Source organism: Aethina tumida, chromosome 3 (assembly GCF_024364675.1).
Source record: "Aethina tumida isolate Nest 87 chromosome 3, icAetTumi1.1, whole genome shotgun sequence".
In the NCBI taxonomy this organism is placed as follows: Eukaryota; Metazoa; Arthropoda; class Insecta; order Coleoptera; family Nitidulidae; genus Aethina; species Aethina tumida.
The window spans coordinates 32,807,533-32,833,187 of record NC_065437.1 but is presented as its reverse complement, the minus strand read 5'-3'; the positions used below and the strand labels follow the sequence as shown (position 1 = coordinate 32,833,187).

Below are 25,655 nucleotides of genomic sequence, written 5' to 3'. Positions count from 1 at the left end.
GTTTGGTTTTTAATTCTTAAAATTAAATTATAAATATAATAATTTTGATTATAAAAAAGAAAAATGTGAAAATTATAATTGTTATTTATCTATGGCGATAAAATAAAAGAATAATAGAAAATTAATTTAATATAATGTACAGTCAAGTTAAAAATAAATACTCAAACAAACATACATACATAAAATTATAATAAAATTAAAAAATAAAAAAAATAAATCAAATTTAACGTATAATAAAAAAAATTCATCATAAAAAGTTAAATATAATTAAATATGAAAATACATATATTAAGATTCTAAAAAACATTTAACAATAGCTAATAAATGATCAAAATAACATCCACCAACAATCAATTGCAATTTTGGCGAATGCGCAGTTTTTAATAAACAACAAATATCGAGTTCACTGTCACGTTATGATGCAACAATGCATAAAGAAAATGAGTGACAGCCACATATTAAATCGAACAGTATATAAATTTGTAATTTTTAAAAAAACAACTTTGTTATAATACAATACAGCATATGAAGTTAAAAATAAATATTCAAATATGAAAATACATATATAGAGATTCTAAAAGGTATTTAAACAATAACAGACAATTCATTAAAATAACAATTGTTTTAAATAAAATTCAAACCAAATTTGAAAGGTTTCAATTAATTCATCCAGCAACAGTCAACTGCAATTTTGGCGAATGCGTCTGTTAATAAACAGCTAACCAAATTCATCTAGTTCACTGTCACATTATGATGCAACAATGCATAAAGAAAATACGTGACAGCCACATGATTTTGTCAATGAATAAATAAACCGTGAAGTGTACCGAACGGTCAAAATTTCAGTGATCCCCGCACAATAAACTGATGATTCCATCGGCTGTTTGGTCGGATGCACGTCTGTTTACCCTGTGAGTGCAGGCGGCGGCATACCCATCCTGGCAGCCCCTATTGATTGTGCAAGGCGAACGCAGCGGCGGCGCTGGTGTAACGAAGAGACGCCCGTCGCTTTTCCAACAAGCAGTAGACCTGTTGGCGTCGACGAACGTGGACTCTCGTTCCTATGGCCTAAGGACGCACTCCCGCACAAACAGCGACTGACAACCTACCACTGAAGAGTTTCGCCACTTCTGTGTAGCACAGGTTAGTTGACATTGTTCATTTCAGTCGGTTTGCAAGTGGATTTTACTTGTTGAGCGATGAAAACGCGACATGTTTTCATCGCCGGACGCTAACGTGGTCTCCATTGTTGTTTTCTTTAAGATGAAGGACAAGATTTTTGATATGGATTCCCTTCCGTGTTCTAATTTTTTTTATTTGTGCTTGTTTATTTTTTTAAGTTAATTAACATTACGCAATAATTATTGATATTTACAAAGAAATTTAATCACTATTATTATTTAATAATGAATATATATTATATTAATATATAACAAATAATTAAATATATTATTATAGTAAATTAGCTCTGACATAGTTATTTAGAAATACGATTGCGACGTATATGAACATAATATAACCCATTGGAATTTCGCATCGCAAAAATGCACCTAATTCTGGCATAACTGTGTGTGATAATCTTTGGATTACGTTTATGTTGAATGCAATGACGTTGAGATTAGATGGTTAAAAACTCTCTGATTTAATTAAATTTCTGACTTGGCGGATGATTAACGATGCTTTTGTGAATTCTACCCTCTGGCATATGGAAGATAATTTTATAAAAAACGGGGTAATTAATTGTTGGAGTTCATTAAGCAAATAATGACATTCCTCGTTACTGCATGAATATTTTAACATTACTTTAATTTTTGTGGTAAAAATAATTTAAAATGTATATAAAAAAGAAAATTCCTAAGTATATTTAAATATTTAAATCAATATGTTGCATAAATATTACATCATCCTTTTTAATTAACATGAATCTCATTTTAATTCTTGTGATAAATTCATATACCATAATTTATGGTAAAAATAATTTAAAATTATTAAAAAAAGGAAAAATTATTTTGTTTATTGCAAATTTAATTTCTTATTGTATAAATATTTTTATATCATTCACCTCAATGAACAAGAATCTTATTTTAATTTTTGTGATAAAATCATACAAAGAAAAAAGTAAAGAAAGAAATTATACAAAGAAAAAAGATTAAATAACTTTTCTTATATAATTCAATTAATTTAATTTGTCCTTTAATACAGATGACATTAAAATTTGATTTTTCTCGTGTACAATTTTTGTAATAAATATCTAAAGTTTATAAACAACAATTAAATTTGACATCTTTTTCTTCAACGTTTTTCACCTGGTTGACCATTTAATTTTGAGAAAATTCTTGGAAAATAGATAAAAATTTATTTAAAAAACTAAATTAGTAATATTTTTATACACTTCAAAATATAACTAAATTAACATGAAAATTACGAACATGTTTTTTAAATTTCATTTCGTTTACATTTTTATTTTCTGCTTTAAAATAAAATTTCAACAGAAATATGGAAGTTGATTTGATTTGTAATTACTTTGTTATTTGCAAAATTGTAAATAATCATAGATTTTAAAATGAATTTATTGCGATATGATAACCAATTTATTAAACTATTTTACAGTTTCCTTTCAACAACTACATAACAATTACGTAAATTATAATGACCTGCTTTAAAAGTAAACTTATCATTAAAAGCCAATGTATAAACACGCAATTTTACTTCTGTTAAAGGCGAAACAACTCCAAAACAATATCCTTTAACGAGTTCAATAGACACTGTACTTTAAGAAAAGAAGGCATTTAAAATTCAAAAGCACATTTAAACGTATTGAAAATTAATATTTTAACATGTTTCTAACCAAATACCTTTAATATATATAATGTGTGTAATCGTTGTAATTAAATAATTATTTTTACATTGTTTATATTATAAAGGATATAGTTGCAAATAGACCAAATTTTATAATCCAGCAGAAATTTTTCTAAATATTTTATTTTTGTATAATTAATCTACAAAACAATTTTATATAAATATTTTTACTAAGTTAAATGAAGTTAAGTAATTAAAATAATGTTATTAATGATAATAAGAATATTTTTTATATAAATATATTCAGTAGTTTAGTAAAATTGTTTTAAACCAGGAAAATTTTATAATTGTAATTCAACAACAGCACAAGAAACTACAATGCTTAATGCTGAATAATTCAATTCGTGGGTTTGAATTGCGATAAAATCTAGAACTGCAAAATAAAGTAGAACGTAAATACAGCCATTTAACTGCTTGAAACCTTTTTTACCTCAAAGGAACGTTAAATTTTCATGTGGGTATGAATATACATTTTACGTATATTTAAACATGAGTGCACCTATAAATTATTTAATTATAAACGAGGCTTTCATTTTAATTGCTTAAAATTTTAAGCTTTTTAATGCTTAAAACTAAAGGAGATTTCATGTTTGATTAGTTTCAGGTCCTTAATTACACTTTGAGGATCGGTATGTGTTTAGGTTCTAAGCAAATGGTTGAGGAAGTTTGTAGAACTTCATCAATTAATAGTTTATGAGAGAATTATAACATCAAATATTGGCAAATGTTTTTTGAAATTTGTATGAATAATAGAGTTTTATTTTTTTTTATGGTAATGTTAAATTTGATAAAATCATAACACAATACGGGATATTAATTTTTTGTCGTGTTTTGAGTTGAAATTAATGAAACTCAAGACCTTTAACCTTGATATTTGATTTTTAATTATGTTTTTATTATTAGGAAATTCCTTATTAGAAATCCAATCGAAATAGGTTGTTGTATTAACAATTTTTGCTTTCACACAAAAATAATCTTTGTATGAACAAGATTGTGTGAATTATGGGTCAATTTTGCTTGGAATGTTGTACTTTAGCAGAATAGCATACTATCATAAACTGAATGTTCCAATACGAGACGACGAGATATTTCTTTTAGATAAGTTTAACCCGCGTATTAAACATGAACGATCCCAGCGAATGGTTTATGGGGCGCATCTCTTTTCCTATCACATAAAACATATTTTCGTTTTTTTCTTTTCGTAAATTAAGTTTCCATCATAAAATATACGACACTGGAGACAATCTGTTTATCTTATAAATGGAATGCTCGTTTTTCCTCTTGATATTTATGTATTTCAACATCACACATTCCGCACGAACGAAAAACTTCTCTACGAGTACATAAAAATTTATAAGACATGGAAGAAATTTTTAACATAACTGCATCCACAATCAGTTTTGTGGTTGGACAAAAAAGTTACATTATTTCATTTAATGGTAATCAAAATATTTTTTAACTTTAGCATTATTTTACAAATTTGATTGTCACAGTATCTGTTCAATGAATTAAAATTGTGTTGTAATTAATTAAAAATCATACAAGTTTTAGAGTAAGAAATTACGCTAAATGTTTAAAATTGAACTTGGATGACGAAAAAATGATACAGTCACCTTATTGTCTTTTGTACGTCTCTGAAACCTTAATATTCTCAAAATATGTATACCACATTCAAATTCAACAGAATGCAATATTACATAAATTTGGTAGCTATATTGTCCAATTAATTAAAAATTGTAATTTAATTAATTTAAAATTACACAAGTTTTGGAATCAGTATTTTATTTAATAAACTGTTTAAACTTTAACTATAAAAATGATACAGTTCTCTAACATTCTTACATACATCTCTCAAACCATAATATTATGTGGGACGATTTATGTTCCATCCCAAATAGAATAGGATGAAATATTCATGTTGTCCAAGTAATTACAAATTCTGTTTTAATTAATTTAATATTATACGAGTTTTGGAATCAGAAAATATGTTTTTTATTCAATAGTACTTAACATTTAACTAGAAAAATGGTGGTACTTCTCTTATATTCTTTCATATACCTTTCAAACCATAATACATGTCAAACAATTTATATTTCTCTCAAAATTAATAGAATGCAATTTTCGTAATTACTAGGAAAACGGTATCTACAAATGGTGAAAGACAGGAACTATTAAATTAATTTATTACCATAATAACACAAATATACGGCACTAAATGAACATTATACCATCTTTATCATCAAAATTATCTATGACCATACTGCAATTTAAAATTAAAATTTTCTCAGTTCAACAAAAATACTTTAAATTCATACGTTTTGATGAGTTTAAAATGATAAATGATTGAGTGATTAAAAATATCAAATTCCAAAGTTTTTAATCACTCAAGCAATTAAGTTTTCATAATTCTTTTATACAATTAAAATTTCGACATTTAGGTATGTCTGAATTCTAGTATAAAAATATTATTTTTACAAATCGGAACGACCTTAATAATTCGAAGTTTCGAAACAAGAATAATATCCATTTATTGAATTAAAACGAAAACGACTTAAAGAGTACGTATTCTTAATTAATCGGATGTTATTGTAATGAGGGTTTTAAATAAAAATGATTATGCCAATTTAACAAATTCTCATTAAGGATGCCGCTGTATTTTTTCATTACAATTAGTGATTTTCTTAAGAACCAACGGAATTAATGGATGGTAGATGTAAGTTACTGAAATTCGGTCTGAACTTTTACCAATTTAAACTTGTAAGATACTTACCAAAACAAGAAAATAAATAAAAACTATGCAATTCAATTCGAGTAGTTAAAAAAGTCAATTCTGAAAAGTATATTTTAACAATTTTTCCCAAATATCTTAAAATTTACAAGAATAAAGTATATTTACAATATAGAAAGCGTTCCATTAAACGCCAAACTCCTCATATTAACAAATTTATTTCATTCCACCAAATATTCCCGTTGTTGCTTTCTTAACTGGCATAATAAATATCGTTTGTTCTTAATCAACTTCCCCCACATTTCGAAGGGACAATAGTCCTTTAAGTTTTGACAGTAATCCTAGTTTGGCGAGTTTCAGTTTCCTAAAACTATCTGAACAATTTATCAGGCTCCGATAATTGAAGCTGTAACGGCGCAGCAAATTTTGACACGTTCTCAAAATTCACCCGAACATTCTTCTCAACAAATGCTCTTCGAATTTAGAGTTAACGCTAAAACTCAAACTCAATAACACAAACTCGTCCAGACGACAATGGAGATAAATACAATGTTTTAGTTGTGGCGATCGGTTTTTGTTGCCAGACGCGTTACTAATGGAAACACCAATCACGTGATGAATTGCAATTTGAACAATACGAGAGACTCGCATAAGAAATTTATAACGATTTACGGACCCCTCGTCATTAATAATGAGTGTGGAAAATCTAAAATACTGGTCGGCACGTTTGCGCCTCTTCTTCATGTTAATATTTGAATAGATTGAGCAAAAACGCTGAATAATCTATGTTTTGTCTGGCCGTCCTGTTTAATTTGTTTTGTTCTTTCACACTGACAGTCTAAAGAAATGACCATTTCCTTGTCAACTTCCTCACTTACGAGGAGTTACAGCCGTTCCATTTGAAGCGACGTAAAAAGAACCAGTAAAAAACGTTTAAACTCGAATGAACGTGTTTTTAAAACTGTCCAGAAACTGCAAGAAATGTGAAAGTCATGTTTGGTGGCAGAAAATGTAAGAGTTAAGCTGGCCAGGCTCTAAAATATTTTTGTGAGAATTACGTGTGAAAGAGAGCCATAAAATAAATGGCGGAGATCGATTAGGAATGTGCGAAGGCGTTGAATAAAAGTTTTTTACATTCAATGACATGGGGAGAATGTGTTTAAGAATTTCAGATGCGTATATAAGTTTTTTAAGCAAGGTTATCTGAGGTGATAAATATTTAATAAAGTTCTTCTGAATGTATCAGACGTTCAATACTCACTTTTAAAGAATAATTTTTAAAAAATCGAATATAACCAGATATTTTAAAATATTTCAATATTTTCTTCTTATATATGCATGATATAAACAACATAGATTTAAAAAAAAGAAAAACTAATCTAAATTTTTATAATTTAGTCCAAAAATAATAATTTTATTATTAATAATAATATCTATTTTTTAAAAATTCAATTTAAATTAAACGAATGTTTATTGAAGAATAATCATTTTAGTGTCAAAAAATCTAAAACTAATATTCAATTCAGTAAAAAAATATTGAACTAAATAATATTATAACTATCTAATAAATAAAAATGTTTTTTTGTTTACTAATGAATACTGAGATTATTAAACATTACTAAAAATATAGACAAATAAACATAAAGGGAAAGATGTATTAATTTAAAAATTATATATTTTTAATTAAATTAGTTTTTATTAATAATGGTCAATTTATTAAAAAATATTGAACTAAATATATTTATCACTCTATTATACAGTGAGTTTAGCTACAAAGAGGTTGTAAATCGTAACATTATAAAACTTTTTAAATAACTCAAACCATTAATGGATACAAGCGTTTAATACAAAACCCATTAACATTATAACTCGACTTTATGCTATTTATTTCCCTTATCATAAATTCATCGATATCCGTTAACAAAAAAATCATCGATTTATCGCATGAACCACAATACATAAAATTTATATACGTCTAAATAAATTCGTTTTTCAGAAACAGACTAGTATACGTGTTTGCTTTCAATTTGATAAAAACTCCCGAGTGTGGGTCGTTTTGAAAAATAAACTTGCGTTCCGCGAAAAAATATCACACGGTTCCTTTGGCTTATGTCATTCGTTTTTACAGAGTTTTTTGTATTGTTTTATAAACGGTTTTTAATTAAAAATAAAACTAAGATAAAAGGGATAATATTTTACAAGGATAATAGAAAGTTACAGTGATTTTATTGGAGAACAATTTCTGTTCGAAAAGTCCTTTCATTAGTCGTTCGATTTAAATTATTCACACGTTTTTCATTTGCACAATTCTCGATACTATATGAATATGACAATAAAATGTAAATTTACATAAAACTGTTGTTAAATTGTTCGTTCCACGGATAACTGTGGATGAAATTTTTAATTAATTTAAACCTGGAAATTTCATTATTAATTAAACAGTGACATAATTAAATTTCAAATTTCTTCAAATATTTAAATCTGAGGTTGTCATAAAAATTAATTTTTAATATAAATTTGTAATTTCATTTTCATTAGCCTTTAGAAATTGAAAACAATGTACAACTTCAATCTGTCATCTTTTATATCTGAAAATTTGTTTGATTAAACGTACATCTTAAAAGAACTTGCTGTTAAAAAGATATTAGCTTCATATGAATAAAATTGTATTAAAGTCTAATTTCAAGTTAAGACAAATTTGTAAAATATATTAAAAATATATACATAAAAATCTCTGTCTGACTTTTACTGTCTCTGTCATGCAAAATGTCTCTCTCTAAATTCAAACGGGTCAAACGCTTTTCCTGCTGTATATATATATATATATATATATATATATATATATATATATATATATATAATAATGTATAAAAATAATATAACCAATAAAGATAAAAATTTTTAATAAGTCATTTTATAATTAAACGAATGTTGTTTATTAAAGAGCAATCAGTCAGATTAGTAAAAAGAGTTGAATTGAAAATATATTTAATATTTTTAACTGTATTTGTCTAATTAAAGACTCGTTTTTCAGCATAAAATAATATAATATTATTATTAAATTAATTAATTAATATAATTACAGAAAAACATTTTTAATTAAAAAAAACTTGAAAATAAATTTTATGAAGGTAAGAGAAAGTTACAGAGTAATACCACAGTGGTAGATATTTTTTTTATTAATTTAAACCAATATTATTATTTTAACAGTGACAAAATTAGTTTTCCAGAAAATATTTTTAAACACTTAAATTAAGTTGTTACGAAAATAATTTTTATATAAATTTATATTTTAATTAGAATTAACCTTTAGAAATTGAAAACAAGACACATTTCATCTCCTGAAAATAAACGCTCTACTAAGATTAAATGTACAACTTCATTCTGTTATCTTCTGTATCTTAAAAGTTTTTTCATTAAGTATACAACATAAAAGAACTTACGGTTAAAAGCACATTAACATTATATGAATAAAATTATGTTCAAATCTAAATCTAAAGTTAAGGCACTTGAGAAAATTGCGCCCTTTTTCTACAAAACACGTTATTTAATTAAAACGTATATTAAAAAACTAATTAAACAAATTAAATAACGAGAGAAAAACGTAATTTATACACGTTTATATCTGTACCCTTTTGAAACACTCAAATAAAATAGCACTCTGAAGGATGCTGAGTTAAAAATTATGACTTGTTTAAATTGCGACGTTTGTGAGTTTAATTAAAAATTTTATAACTCTATTTAACATATTTTATTGGCAAATTAATTAGTTAACACTGACTCTAAATAATATTCAATTAAGATTAATACTTGGATATTTATTCAAGAGCTTTTAGCGTTCAAGAGTCTTTCCATTAAACAAACAATTTGAATAAATTAAACGCATTTTCAGCTTGACATCGTATGAATACATCAATGCGAGAAGGTAAATTCGTTCAGAAATCGTTTGTGAATTACTTTTGTGACCTTCAACTTAATTAATTTATAAAGTATAACGCTCGAAAACATACAAAACATAATTAAATAAACTTTCCGGCTTAAATTTGTACAGTTTCACTCGTGCATATTTATTCTTTGCACCTGCGTCTTTAATCATAATCTCTAACTACGTGCAAGAGGACGAAATACATTTTTCCAGTTCTTTTTATTATCAACCCCCTCGAGTAAAAACTGTGGCCAAGATTCCGACGGGTAATATAATTTCAACGACTAGGGAAATTAATCGCGATAAATCTCAAAACTCCCGACAAGCATATGTGGCTTTGTAAATTTTAATTAATTTTGCCATGAGGATGACACCGACGGCCTCATTAACTTCCGAGTCGTGACGCCGTTTAAAATTTCATTATGTCAGTGATAGTGTTTTAATTAGCCCCCCACAAAAATTGGACCACCAAAATTATATTTTGAGGAGAATCGCGTGACGAAAGATATTGTCTATGGCCCGATTAAATTTTAGTTGCATAGTTTATTAATTGGTTCCTTTTGAAAAAATTACAACAGCATAGCGTGCCGCATAATAAATTTAAGGATGTTCCGAAAATTTCGCTATTATGTTCAATAATTCATGACCATTTACTATTTACTTTTGATTCACTGCCAAAACAAGTACATAATGGATATATCCGTCGTCATTGTTTTGATATCTATCACGTTATTAAACGTGGATTTCCTTCATTGGTTAATGGTTTTGCTCATTGAATTTGAGATTTATGTGTTAACGACTATATAATATTCTAGTTAGTGATAATGACAGAGACTGAGTGAAGCAAAGAAAATAATACAGTAAAACGCTAAAGGCGCCTTGAAGTCTTTGAAAGCAATATGTCGCCGCATCAAAAGGTAGTCAAAGAGGAATTGCGAATGAGAGGTTTATTAAAGATAAAAACGAACGCCTCTTTTAACCAACTCCCTTTGAATAGACTAGTTTTCGTTGGAAAATTTAACGCCAAGCTAAAATAAATGAATTGTTAGAAAACACTCCGCTTCAATCAATTTATTGATCGCAGAAATTGAAAGATAATTCAGCTACTACAAATGACCAACAACTATTTACAGCATCCGACCGAAATTCTGAGATGATAAATCGAATGCAATGAACGCAAACCGGACAATAATTTTCGTGTGAACGTTATTGGTGTAAGTTGTCAAAGTTTGTAGTCATTAAATTAATTCAAATTAGTTTAACGATCAATTTGTGTGAAAACGATGCATAAATTAGGTGGGTTTAAATTAGTGTGATCTAGGGCGCAAGTAATTCGTTGTGATCGTGTATAAATTCAAAAATGGGGTGCTAAAAAAATCGTAAATCCCTTACGGAAATGCTGGTATAGGAGTTTTTACGACTGTTGTAATAAAAGTAACAGAAGCCGTTACATTGTGTTGGTTTTCCTAAAATTCCATTTTGATTTTACTTACATAATATGTGAATTTAATTCGACGAAAACGTATAAAAGTTGAAGTACAATCACATTAAAAATACCTAGTTAAAAAAAATTAAGGGATTCATTATAAGTTCACAGAGAACTAAAAGAAATGTCAGTCTGAAATTTTTGTTGCAGCCACAGACTAATGTTTTCTTCCTAAAATATTTTCAATTAGTACCACAACTATTGAAAAGTTCATTATTGGTTCACGTTAACAAAAGAGTATTCTATCAATTATTAATTAAAAATAACGACTATAACATTTTCACCTCATTCGACGAAGTATTTTATTATCTATTTTTATGTTGCTGCATACTAGTGATATTATTATTTTAAATATAAATTGTTTATTTTACGTTAATTTTTACAATTATAAACATTTTGCGTTAAAATATCTACAAATGTCAATTTGATGAATTTTAACACTATATTAAAATTTATTAAGTACCAAATACTGATTTAAAAGTGTTTATCAACAAACTGATGTAAATTGCTGAACACAGCTCTATAATTAATTATTCACAGTATTTAAAGGCTCCAAATAAAAGCATTGTGTGTTTGTTAAATACGCCAACATTAATTAAAAATTCCAATTTATTAATTATTGTTGATGTAGAATTATAATTATAACTAAATTAATTTAAAGTCAAAATATACAGAACAATTCCAGAAAATTTTTGGGATCAGTTCAGTCAGTTTCTAAACAATTAAAAATTAGCATTTATAAAGCACCAAAGTATTATTATATATTTAATAGCAATAATCAGCTCAAAATATTCAAATCTGTACTAACCATCACAAATGTAAAAGTTTAATTAAGTTCTACAAATTTTTAGACTTGTTCAATTTAATATTTACAAAACACCAATTAAATAGTTATAAAAGCTTTATTAATTCAATCAGTGCTTTGATAGTTCAAAATTAATATTTAAAAAACATCAATTAGACTGTTAAATTTAAAACCAATAAGCAACTCAAAATATACAAACATTACAGATTTTTGAGATAATTTTTAAATAGTTGAAAATTTAATTTAGATAACACCAATTAAGTGATAAATTTAGCAACAATAAACAACTCAGAATATGCCATTAGGTTCGATGTGTTTTTTGAATAATTGAAAAGTAGCATTTAGGAACACTGATCAATTGTTAATAACAATAAGCAGTTAAAAATTTTATCAGACAGTTATAAAACTTATAAAACACCAATTAAATAGATATAAAAGCTTTATTTAAATTTTAGAAACAAAAAAATTATTTGGAATTGGTAAATACAATTATAAAAGCTTTTCAATCATTTTTTAAATAACAGAATAGAACGAAATAAACAAACTTTTAGTATACTCTGGAATTGCAGCATTGTTTTTGTTAAATATAGTAATAATATTTAAAAATTTCATGGAATCAATTATTCCTGATGCACAATGAAATATTAAATGGCAAAAGTAATATTTAGAAAATCCCAATTGTGGTACCAAATTTAATAAATGTAAACAAGTCAATATTTACAAAAGTGATAATGATGATAATTTTTTGGTATTAACAATGACAAATTAAAAAAAGCCATTTTAATTGCAATAAGTATTTAAATTGCTGCAGAATGAAATTAACACTCCACAATTATTCAGTTGATTTAGAGCATTGCATGTTTGTTAAATACACCAATATTAATTAACAAGTTCGGTAAATTAGTTATTAATTATGTTATGCATGTTGATCAAGTCACATCCGTCGACGAGCATTAAATTTGCGCATAATTCTCCAAACCAAAGGCAAATAAATGATGTTTGAACTCTGCGTTGGAACTTTTGTTTAAACTATCAAAATTATAATTGCAAACACATTGTCGGAGGCACTCTGACCTTAATAACTGAGATTGATTCTATCAATACCTAATACCCAGTGCGAGACTCGCTAATTTGGACAAACTACTTTAATTAAACGCTAATGGAACATTTTATCTGATTAAAACTATGCAATCTAATTAAACACTATCAACAATAAATACTCACACCCAAATGACTAGTAAATTTTTGTGGTTGTTTTCGTTCAGAATATACAGTGTCTCAAATTGACTCATTTTGTCATTATGACTGTCCGACTTAGGTCTCCAGAGTTCAATTGTTTAAAAAGTTAATTGCCTTAAATCTGCATTTTGACACCTCTAGTTTTTGAAAACCAATTTCACTAAAGTGAGACAGTAAACAATGGTACTAAATAGTGATTTACCTTACTATCCCTATTACTGTTTATTATTACTAGATACGTTAATAATACCTTTGCTACATATAAAAAATAATATTTTCTTTGTTTTAAACACGACAATATTGAATTTCTATAAATGTAAAATAATATTATACATATTTTAGCTAAAGGTATTTTAACATATCACAAATATACAAAATGAATACCAATGGCATTATATTGCAACAAATATATCATCTAAATAAGTATTAATAAAGAATGTAAACTCCTTCATAAATTAAATAATTTACCATTAACAAAAGAAATTTTAAATCAATAATTAAACTAATTACCACCAAATTAATAAAGCAAAATTAATTCAAATTAATCGTTTTTTTTTTTTAAATCTTGTCCAAATTCTTCAACAACTGGAATAATACTTGGTTGAATAATCATGTAGTGTTACCGTCGAGTATTAATATTATTTCTTGATTTAATGTAAACAACTCCGTACCCGTCTCTAACGAAACCCAACACTGTTACTGAACCAACAAAACACACCACCACTCACAGGCTGTGAGTCACAGCACGTCACAATAAAACTGTCCAAGTGATATAATGTGTACCTTGCTCATCTGCGGACAAACAGTTATGCGATTCGGTTGCAGTCCATGCTCGGCAGACAATCCGATGCTCCATGTTTAGAAATATGCAAAGCATTTTCAAAAGTACTCTTCGAGATAATCTAGAGCGCTAAACAACAAATAAATGAAGAATGGACCAAATAAAATGTACCCAGATCCACAAAATTTTATAGAAAATTGAATGTAATTTATGTTCATTAAATATACAAAAAGTAAAATATAGTTAAAATAATAACTGAACTTAACACATTGAAAATATTTTTAAATCTATTTAATCTAAGAAATTCAAATTATCCACTTAATATATGTAGAGCAACAAATTAAAAAATCATATTCATTTTATTAAAAGAACGATTCTTTTTAATTTAAACTAATTTAATAATCAGTGTCAGTGTGTCAATCAATACCATAAAGCGATGACTAAAAGAAGCTTTTTTCTATGTTATAAAATCAGCAAATAAGCCCTAAGAAAATATAGCAGTAAGACTACTTTTTACAAGAATACATGACTGGATAGACAATGGAGAACAAGTATGATGGAATTTCATCGGTGGGAAGACCAATAACTGAAAGGTATAACCCAAGTACACTAGACCTACTGTGATGCAAGGATCGTGACATTCTGGAGAACCATGTGCCTCCATTTGCCGCAGATAACATGAGTTTAAGGTGGACCTTCTACCACGATGACGTCTAAATTAGTTAAAGGATGGTTGTCTTCTTTTGGCCAATACAAATACCAGACCACAATCCAATTGGAAACCTTTGGGATGAAATTAATCGGAAAATCCATGCAAAAGACTGACAAATTTGAATGAACTTATATTTAAACGTGCACTCTTATCAAGACAAATGAAAATTTATAAAGTTGCTCTACATATGAGCAATAGTGTGTATAGACATATGATTCGCAACAATTCTAATCAATTTTGAATTTTATGGTTCTCATGAAGCAATAAAGTTAAGACATATTATTAGTACCAAAACTTGTGAACTAATGAAAGAGGTTTTGATAACATTGTAAATTTTGGTAAATTTTAAATTCCAAATAAAAATAAATATCTGTCAGCTTCAAGAAGTGTGAACTTTGCACAAAACTTAATAATTAAATAATATTTACATTTTAATAAATATTATTTATATTTTATTTAATAGATCTTAGTTTAGTCATGATGAAAAATTTGGTACATTTTCAGTTTTTTTATTTTAACGGACAAAGTTTATCTAACTGAAATGTGATTGAACAAGTATATAACCCATCAGAGACACATAAAATCACTTTTTATTTTCAACAATTCAATAACAAAGATACATTAGTGGTTCTTTTATAGTAGACCTTTTATAGATATTTCAGGGACGGACAGATATATCAAAATGCAGCTTTCGACAACGAACATTTAAAAAAATGAGCCAGTCAGTTTTTCTCGATCTAATTTTGAAATATTCTTTACAGTCCAAATCAGAAAATTTTAGATATCCTGCAGCTTTTGAACGTAAATATTTGAAACGGTTTAACGATGCGTCGGACCAATAAATATACCAGACGAGTTCCGCAAGAGAAAAAAACGCAAACAGTAAAACGAATGTCTGTATTCGCGAGTGAACCATTTATTAATGTGCAAACTACACGAAAAATGAGTTTACCACTTCGGCCGCTTCGCAATGTTAACTTGCAGTTAACCCGCACATTTTCCGCGGATACATATCTAAACCGTAATTATTTATACTGCTAAAAACAATTTACGTCACTCGCGAATCGTTTCTAATGCATCAAAAGGTGTCGTTTAAATTGGATTAATTAAGAAAATGGAACGTGAAAATTGGAGTTTCATAAAACGCAAGTCGTAATTCGGATCACGCACTAAAATTCATCGCTTATCTTTATAAACGATCTGTCGGATTTTGTCGAGGGCAAAATGGAAATACGTATGGTTTTCTAACAAGGCACATTTATTCGGTATAAATAGCATCAATCACACATGTGCGGATTGGCCGCAGGTATGAACATCGAATTGGACTCTCGCATTTGCAAATCTAATCCAATTGTGTGAAACTGTCCCAGTTTCGCAATAATTGAGACTGACCATTTTGTACAATTTCACGAGGATGAATATTATTTTGAGATCGGATGTGGGGGTTTAATTAAATTTTACTATAGGATTTCTGTTAACTTGGTTATTAATAGAAACTTTACTATGTTAAAATTAATTTAATGTTACAATTTGTGTAGAATTTATGTTAAATATTCCTTTTTGGATATACAAAAGTCAATATTCTGTATCATTTTAAGATATAAACCAATTCAAGAGTATTCATTTGTATGGTAAGTTTTAGTAGTAAATAAAATAACCAAACTATTTTGTATTGAAATTTTTCTAAGAAATAATAAGAAATATTTTGTCATTCAGATAAAACTTTTCTATAAGTCATGGTTTCTAAGTGTATTATGGATATTTTGTAATTAAATAATGTATGTATCAAAATATTAATTAATATGGCCAATGAACTTAAAATTTAAATTAAATTATGACCTATTGTTTTCAGTCTAAATTCTATAAACTTGTCTATTTAATGGAAACTTTTAAATTAATTTAACATTAGATTTAAATAAAATTAATTATTTTAATATTAATTACTATTAATATTTTGTATTTTTATTTTATTTATTGAAAATATATTCGGTTTTAAATAAAAGTATAAAAGTATTATTTAGTACATCAGTAATGATATTGAAGTTTAACAAAACCGAAATAACTTCTAATCTAATCTAATACACGATCTGAATAACTGAGATTACCTGAGATTTTGAATACATTTTTATTCACTCGCGTGACTCCTGGAAACGATACTCGGTGCCTCCGTTTAATTTACAAATCCATATCTAACTATGCGATTTATAAATTTTATTTTATTTATTTTAATTATAACTTTTAATATTTAAAGCACAAGAAAACAGTTGTTGCACTGTCCCAAAATTTCTAAGATAATAAACAGCCTTAATGAAACTTACGTACCCGAAATTTCTACAAATTTGAATAAAAATGCAGCGTTGTAAATTACAGTCAGAATAATATAAAATAACACCATATATTTATTAAATCAATATAATAAAAAAAATCTCATCTGAAAAGCATTGACCTCTATGTTATTTAAATAATAAAAGTGACTTTTATTGTACCGAAATAATTAAACATTTTTTAATTTATTTTATATCTATCATATTCAGTACCCCAACACCTGTGCAAAATATAAAAAACATTCATCTATGCTGAAAACAATCATTTCTTTTTTCAGTTAAACTTTCTATTGAAAATTTTTGAACCGACAAAAACTTGTTCTTATAATATCGTTTAATAGCACTAAAAATTGAGATCTCTGTAAAATCAAACTATTAAGATGACCGTAGAATATATAATATTGTGTGATTGATATTTATAAAAGTGGTGTAAAACAAACTAATATCATTCTCAGGTTGTCTATTTCTGTTGTTGCAAGAACTATTCAACTCTTTTCAATTCGTGGCTGATCTATGAACCCCCATCGAGGTGGGCCACATAGGAAAACTACAGACGTAATCGATAAAAGAATAATTTTCATCTCTATATCTAAGTCTAAGGGGGTAGACGTCTACTATCTCTGTCATGCATGATGTCTCTATCAAATTCAGACGGGTCAGATATATATCAGATATAATTCGTTGAAGCAGGGTTACCTGCACATAAAACCTCCAAGAACCTCAACCTTAACCTGCTGATTTTGAGTTGCTTTTCTGGTCACAGTGTGGGTCTAATTCATCGCATCGAAGTCATATTGCAACCAATTCATTTTGTCACCATTCGTTAGGTGCCCTAAAATTTTTATTCCAATGCGATCACGACCCAAAACACTGCAAAACTTCTTAAGGAATGGTTAAAGAACAAAATTAAAGTTTTCGAATGGCCAGCTCAATCACTTGTCTTAAATTTAGGGGAAGTGGTGGTGAGAAAATTAAGAGCAAGAAATTTAAAACTTATGATTAATTTCTAACTGATCAAAGTTATGACATACAGTAAGCAAATAATATTTCAACAAAATTAGTAACTAATGAGCGACCAATTAACGATAAATTTTCCATTACATTTTGATTTGCACAAACCAAACTTAAGATATAAGATAAGATATAACAAATCTTTAAAAAATGATTTACTTCCAAAGTTAAAGTAACCTCTAATATTGGAGCAAACCTTCTGGAATAGTAGTGACAAATGTACATTCTCTTGTTAAATGGACAGTAATAAATTTAAATATAAAATTGAATATTTATTTTTACATTATTATTAATTTCATGAAATAATTGAATTTCATGCAATATCACGTTATGCGAATCAAATTTATTGTTTAGTTTAATGTTATGGTTTAAATAACATTTATTATATATTAAAATTTCAATTTTGTCCTTAATTACTAAATTTTTTTGATTATGATTTACGAAATATTAAATTATTTAAACATGAATTAGTTATAAAACATTAACTTTTAAAATAATTGAACTGTGTTATTTATAACTTTCCAGTTATGATTCCTTAACGTAAAATATGCTTTTTCCTATAATACACATGTATGTACAGAACTTACTCTATTTGTGTGTATGTGATTATGAAAAAAACAAAATTTGTCCTTTGCTTTCAAATAATTTGTTAAGAAAAATATATTGTAATCTTATATCAAGATTTCAATATCCAATAAACAAAAACAATAAGAAAAAAGTTTAGGGTATTTAAAATTTTCATTGTGTTAATTCTACCGAAAAAAATAATAATTTTAAAGCTGCCCACTTTAAGTATACGACATGCTAACTTAATACGATTAAACTATATTAAAACACCTATTTTGGTATTAATTAGATTAAAATCTTCCGTGTCAAGTAACTCCATTTCTTCTGTGACAACACGAATAAATATTAAATTCAGTATTGAATCATATCGCCAATAAAAATTTCAATTATGTTCCGTTCCATGAATGAAACCCGTCGTATCCATCACACCGAGTTGGCACGACGCCAGTGCCGTACTTCATGTCCCAATTGAGTTGCAAAAACTTCAAAGCGTTTCCATTCTTTTGTATTGTGCATGTTGCACATAATTTATGATCATTAAATTATCGCCCCGGTCGCGAGACATTGCGTATGAAATTGTCGTCCGGCAACCCATAAATTTCAGCTACGTGTATGCGGTAATTGAGTTCAAATTGCATCAGCATTTATTGGGGGGTTGATTGAATTTTTGCCAATATTAAAGCTTTTTGCGGTTAACCAAAGTTTTATTTGATGTTTGATTCGATTCCGTTTTATTTTTGTTTCGAAATGGAGTTGCAGATGTGCCAATCGGTTTTGGTGATGATTTTACGTTGAACCGAATTGACTGTAAAAACTTTAATGTTTTTAAAGGGGAATAGAAAACACTGTCTGGAAAATCTTGATGTCGGAATATCCGCATAGGATATCGTGCATTTTCTGGACCTGACCCAATATAGTTTTGCTGTATTACCGTCTATGGACAATAAATCGTTGCTGGACTGGCTTTCCTGTCCATTATTCTACTTGATGCAAGTACCTAGTTTAAATGATTTGTGTAGTTCACAAAAATGCACAAATTTAATGGTGTCTAACAGAAAAGACTATGCAGTTAATCACAGTTTGGAGAAACAAATCCGCATTAGTGTGTTCACGTAGAAAACCACGATAAGAACTGAAAACTAATGTTGAGTAAACAGATAAGACCTTAAATAATGCCCACGTTGTGCAAGTAGCGACTAGATCATCAGTTATGGAAAATCCCCGAGGCAATCATCTTTTAATTTCAAACTGAAAAATCAATTTTCAGTTGAACAGGGATTCAGTATTGAGGAAATGAACTTATATGCAAACTTCCTGCGGCATAAGGATGTTCCGTGCTAATAATATTGAAGCCATCACCTATTCAAATAATTTAGATTATTGCGTCGGTTCCTGGATAATCCGGTTCCTGAAATTGCCTCCTATAAATTCGCTCCATCATTTCTCGTTAGTGCTGCCATTTTTGAAGGAAACGATTTATTAAACCAAGAAAAAAACATCGTGGCATACACAGTACATTAGCAGAAATGGCGTATCATAAAACGGGTAATCTCGTTTTCCGCCTCATAATTCCAATTTAAAATATCACGAAGAATTCACGTTAGCAACTTTCAGAAGGGGAAGTTTTTCAGGTAGAGATAGTTTCCTGTCCGCAGTTTCGTCTCGATGTTGGGGCGATAATGGCGTGTAATTGCAGCCATCGAAGAATTATTGCTGGGGAAGTCTTTCGATTGGGTCTTATCCAGAAATTGCGCAATATCCAATGTTGAATTCAGCAGGTCTGGATCAAGCATAATATTTACCTACAGGCGTATCCTATTTCTGATTAACGATTCTGGTCACGATTTTATATTTTAGTGATACTAAAATATGTTTTTCCATAAGTAATTTTATTACATTAGATTTTTCTAACTAATACAATGTCTGTTTTTTAACAATAAATACATAATATAACATAATAACAACATTATTTCTGAAATTGTTTTTTTTTAATACAAATATTTCTATGATAGGATAGGAGGCCAAATACAGTATGTAATAAAAACCAATAATAAAAAAGTTAATAAGAATTTTAGATTGTCATTCAGAAATTCTGCTGATTTTAATTTGATTCACTTCATACTTTTATATATAAGTAAAAAATGTTTTGTTTGAAATGACATTTCTCATGAAAAGTTTATTTTAATTTAAAAGATTCATAAAATATTTCGAAACTAACTATGAATCAAGAAAACGTCTATTTTAAAGTGTCTTGGTAAAATATTTCGACCAAAAAATATTGTACTGTATCCTATTTCATCGTGAACATCTTGTATAAGTATAAAAACGCTTCAATCCACGAAATGTCATCAAGATTATTTCTCAACCCATAAAACCCTCGATAAATCGTTTGCCAGCGACGATTTAACAGCAAAAGAGAGAGATAATCATGCCGTGCCATCTGAAACGTTTCTCCGGAAAATCTCGTAGAACGTATGCTAGTGTATTCTGTTTGTTCCAGATTTCATATTAATATGACAACGGAGGATAATGGAAACGTGGGTTACATGAAGCCGACATCGAGCAGTAACGAAGACTTGAGCGAGTATACAGATGCTGACGAGAGTATTTCGGCGCCGACTGAGTTTCTGGCCGAGGTAAAACGTTTTCTTCTCTCCATTTCATCCGTTCAAGGTCCTTAAATCTACCAATCATACACGCAGCATTTGGCTTTATTTTATTACTTTATATCTTTTATATGTTGTTGTTACTTACATTGCCGACATTTTTTGCGTAACAACCATGGAAATAACATAAAGAGCACAGCGTCACTAATATCTTTCAGACGCCCCCGTAGATGAAAGCGGAGATACAAAATCCTGTAACACATTTTTCATGCAACCGTAAATATTGATCAGCATATGTATCGAGTGCAGAGACAAAACGATGCGGAATTGGTGACTAAATTATTCAAAAATGCCTGCATTAAATAGCAGACTGGAGGGAAAAATTATGTGGACTTACCGTGCCAGCCGAAACTTGTCACAGGTACCGGGGTAGGAAAATAAGGGTTAATAACCTGTCTACCTCTAAAATAAATGAAAACCAAATTGGGTTTCGTTGCTGCTATAATTGGATAGGTACAATTTCAATTCCCAGATGGCCTGTAATTGTTTCGGCTCCTTCCGAATTGAACTGCAGACAGGGAGTACAGTCTCTCGTAACGGTTTAATAAAAAATGGACTGAATTATTCGAGTAATAGCTGATGGCCTAGTTGCGTCGCTCCAGTCTCTAAAACAATTCGAGTTTGGGAAGTTTTATAAGCAGGTGCTCTTCCAGTTTTTGAAGCCACTTAATTGACACTGTAAAGATTCGGCAACAACATTAAAGTAGGGATTTATATGGCGCAAGTTACTTCTCTTGTCATGTAAAGTTTTTCTCGTGGAAAAGATCTTTTCGTAGAAAAATAGAGTAATGTCTCTAGTTTCGTTTAACCTAAATTAAGGTCACGACTAGGAAACAACAATGTGGATGTAACTGGAAGGGTATTGGTAACGAAATGGTAACGAATCCAATTAGTTTTCAAACTCATGCATCCTTTCATGCGGCATGAATACTCTTCGTTTAATTAATTTTAATTGATAAAAAAACCTTTTCTCCGTCAAAGCGGTAATACTTTGTATGAAACAACCCACATGTCTGCTAAAAATAACCTACAGAAACAGAACTAATGAACTAATTAGTTTATGAATTCAGAAAAAAGAAACAATAAATTTCCTTCTATTGATTTCCTCCCACCAGTTTTCGTATTATTGGCACTTATATAATTGAAGTTTTATTCAGGCTAAGTTGACTAAAGGTCAAACAATTCGCAGCTCTTTACAGCACCTATGGGATCCGAACAAAGGCAATGTGAAACAAAGGTGTGCATATTAAATGACTTTAAATGGGTTTACGTTGTAAATAGCCTGAATTATAAATTGCGCCTTTGAGAAGGATTTACCAAAAAAAAGGACGACTAATAGTAAGCCACCTTCAAATTAACATTAAATTTATTGCAACTACGTCTAAAAAAATAGGGCATTCTATTACACTTAACAAAGACTAAGGCTTCGCTCACTCAAAAATTCGCTTAGCGTGATATATCGTGACGTTTCTTGTTAATTTCTGCTTCCATTGTTTGGATACTTGACATCGTCCGACAGATTTCCACTTAAAGCTCTTAAGCGTTTCGTCGCATCCGTTGAACATTATTTTCTCAAGGAATATAAGTGAAATTAGTTGGATTTATGTCTCCTCCGACGCAAGAGATATTCAAAACAATTGTGCTCTAACTCCTTTGACAGCCACAAAGGCTTACCGACCGGAAGATTCGTAACTGCATCTAAATGTAAAGCTGAAAATTATTTGTGGTATGCCGAAATGGGAATTAAACAGTAAAACCACTTATCTACTACTTTATGACAATCTTGGGATTGTTGTGTCCCAACAGCGAATAAACCACTTATTGTTTGCATCATTATTCAATTGTCTTTAACATTTATCTGTAAATAATAAGTAACTGTTAGACACAATTAGTTTTAACTCTATAATATTCATATAATAATTAGAACATTACTTATGTGATCTAAAATCTTAGTATTATTTACCTTAAAACTAATTGAATAATATATTCAATATTTTATAAATAATAATTAAACTAATTTACAAGGGAAAACACATCCCTAGATAGATAATGAATTTTTTATAATAAAATTTCTTTGAAATTCGGAATATTAATGGTTGTTTTTATTTTAATTAGACCCCATTCCTGAAATGTCACTAGGATACATTTTTTATCAACTCGTATTAAAAAGGTGAAACGCATCTTGCTTGTAAAAATGGGTCATCCTTTCTTTCACAAACTACGAATGACCAGTCTTGTTTTGAGTGTCCTTACACCTGACATCAATTCCAATTGAAAGCAATAAATCCACGTAAGCAGAAAACAAGAAGCAGTTTCATTTTAAGACATGACTGAGAATTCGAAATTAAATTACATCCTGACCTATGAATATCTCGGCAATAAATCTTAATAAAATTATCCTTCTGTCAGAAAAGTAAATACATCCTTCAAATGGAATAGAATAATTAAACTTGACTGTTTAGCCAAGATTTAATTGTTTGTAACTACAATACGGCAGTCCCTGCAATTAATATGTTGTCTTTGTTTCAGTTTCTATCAGCAGTAATGCTAAAAGACTACGTCACAGCACTGAAATATTGTAAATTAAGTAAGTACATACAAACTGTGTAAAGTAACCCTTCTAGTGCGTAAACCAATTAAATTTATACAATTGACATCAATTCCTGAGCTAACGAAGGACGTTGGTGGGAATTTCGCCCTTGCTTTTGCTCTGAACTAAATAATCATCGAATTGCCGACTATAGGTGTCGGAAATTGCTAGTTTACTACAAACATTAATTGGCAATCACATGCAAATGAAATTAAGTAATCAAAATACCAATTAGGAGAACATCCACAAAAGCGCTGCTGGTGAATTAATTTCGGCTTTTGCAGGCGGCAGCATTTTTTTAACGGACGACGTTGAAAAGAAATTGAAAAACGTAATTAAACGTTTATTATGTTGACAATACTGCACGTTTTCCGTTCGAGTTTTCATTTCAGTTCTGTGATGCACTATTTCGCTGTTTTAGTTTTACAAAGAGAAGATTTAATATATTTTTTGTTTATCCAAATTGGAACGTGTCTTAAACACGTTTTGATAATTTATCACAGTTACGATGTCCAATCTGTGAATCCTGAAGCGTTTTTAATCGTTCGCAAAATGATGAATTGCTTCGATATCTATGTAAATTTATTCATCAATTTTTTTAACGAAGGTATTAAAATGAATTTCATATTTTAATTCATTTCGAAACTGAGAATAATTCGGGCATGAACCAAGTTATCTTGGCTCGAGATTGTAAAACGAAACTTCATTTGTTATGAGATTTGAAGGATTATAACATTGGATTTTCGTTTCCAGTATTACAATACGAACCGAACAATTCCACGGCCAAAGAGTTTTATCCTCTCATACTCGAGAAACTCCAACAAAGTAAGTACGATGTAGAACTCCATTCAACCAAAGTCTCCCAGTTCCCATTTAATATCGTCAACAATAATTCTTGGCTTTTCCGAAAATTAAGTTTCCCTTTAGCTACTTTCATTCATTACATTTTTGTTCAGATTTCGCATTGTTTGATATGCTTTTGTAAATTGTGATTAAAAACGTCACTGTGTAACTAAAAAGTTCAAAACTTGTCCTATTGGCGACCTTTAAGTTGATATTTATGGTTTGTGGAACAATCCAAAGGATTTAGTTAATGTTCTGTGAAAATATGCAGACGTTCTAGATGCAGCGTCCGTTGTAAAGGACGGGAACGACAGCGAGAGCGAAGAAGACGATGGGAGTGAGGAAAACAGTTCCAGTTCAGAAACGGAAAGCAGCACTGATGAAAGCAGCGAAGGACAAGAGGTAAACCCAATTGAGTTTCATTATAATTTAATAATACCACAATTTACATGTAGGAAGAAGAAGTTGGCGTGGATAATGCGGGTGATAAGCAATCCAAGGGTTCTTCGGAAGGCGACGGCACAACCGGCAGTTACTCCAGCCTGGAAGACGACGAAGCCGAGACCATTGACCAACTGGCAGCCCTAGCAGCTCGCTACCAAATCGATAACGTCAATCTCGGCAATGGAAATAAGATCTGTGGGTATTAGTTCATCTTCCCAATTACCGAACAATTATAAAGCCACTGGCGTATGATTTACAACGTAATTTGCCAGCTTAATTGTCGGTTCGGGTTATTAATGTTTGCAGTGCATTTAATTATGACATCAATCAACCACGCATTTTATATGACAATATTGACATTTTGTTATAGACGAGACAAGTTTGGGCTCACAATTCAAGAATACAAACATTGGGAAGGCGACATTAAATACAGGAGGTAATCAGTTACCTTTCGGCACGAGTTCAGATTCGGAATCGCCGACGGAACCGGTCAGTCAGCAAACTGTCGCGATGCTCAGGGCTAGAGTGGTGCCAAACAAAATATAAAAACCCTTACATTTCCCCTATGTTTGACTTCACCTAATGTAATGTAGGACAATATCCCGACGGTCGATTTATGTTGTTTGTTATTGTGTTTGATTAATAGATATTTGACGAGAGAAAGTTTTTATTAAA

General features: G+C 29.1%; 1 protein-coding gene across 3 annotated transcripts; it reads left to right on the top strand.

The window, feature by feature from the left end:
• Positions 1-812: 812 nt before the first annotated feature.
• LOC109594935 (protein rtoA) lies at positions 813-25,643 on the top strand. Of its 3 annotated transcripts, none has more exons than XM_020010200.2 (7): positions 813-1,143; positions 20,938-21,073; positions 23,633-23,690; positions 24,447-24,518; positions 24,808-24,938; positions 24,992-25,175; positions 25,351-25,643. In XM_020010200.2, the coding sequence occupies exons 2-7, from the start codon at positions 20,951-20,953 to the stop codon at positions 25,524-25,526; spliced, it is 744 nt and encodes a 247-aa protein (XP_019865759.1). In that variant the 5' UTR covers positions 813-1,143; positions 20,938-20,950; the 3' UTR covers positions 25,527-25,643. The 3 variants fall into 3 exon arrangements, with proteins under 3 accessions (XP_019865759.1, XP_019865760.1, XP_019865761.1); XM_020010201.2 differs by having other exon boundaries at positions 814-1,143; positions 24,817-24,938; XM_020010202.2 differs by lacking the exon at positions 24,447-24,518 and having other exon boundaries at positions 814-1,143; positions 24,817-24,938.
• Positions 25,644-25,655: the final 12 nt, after the last annotated feature.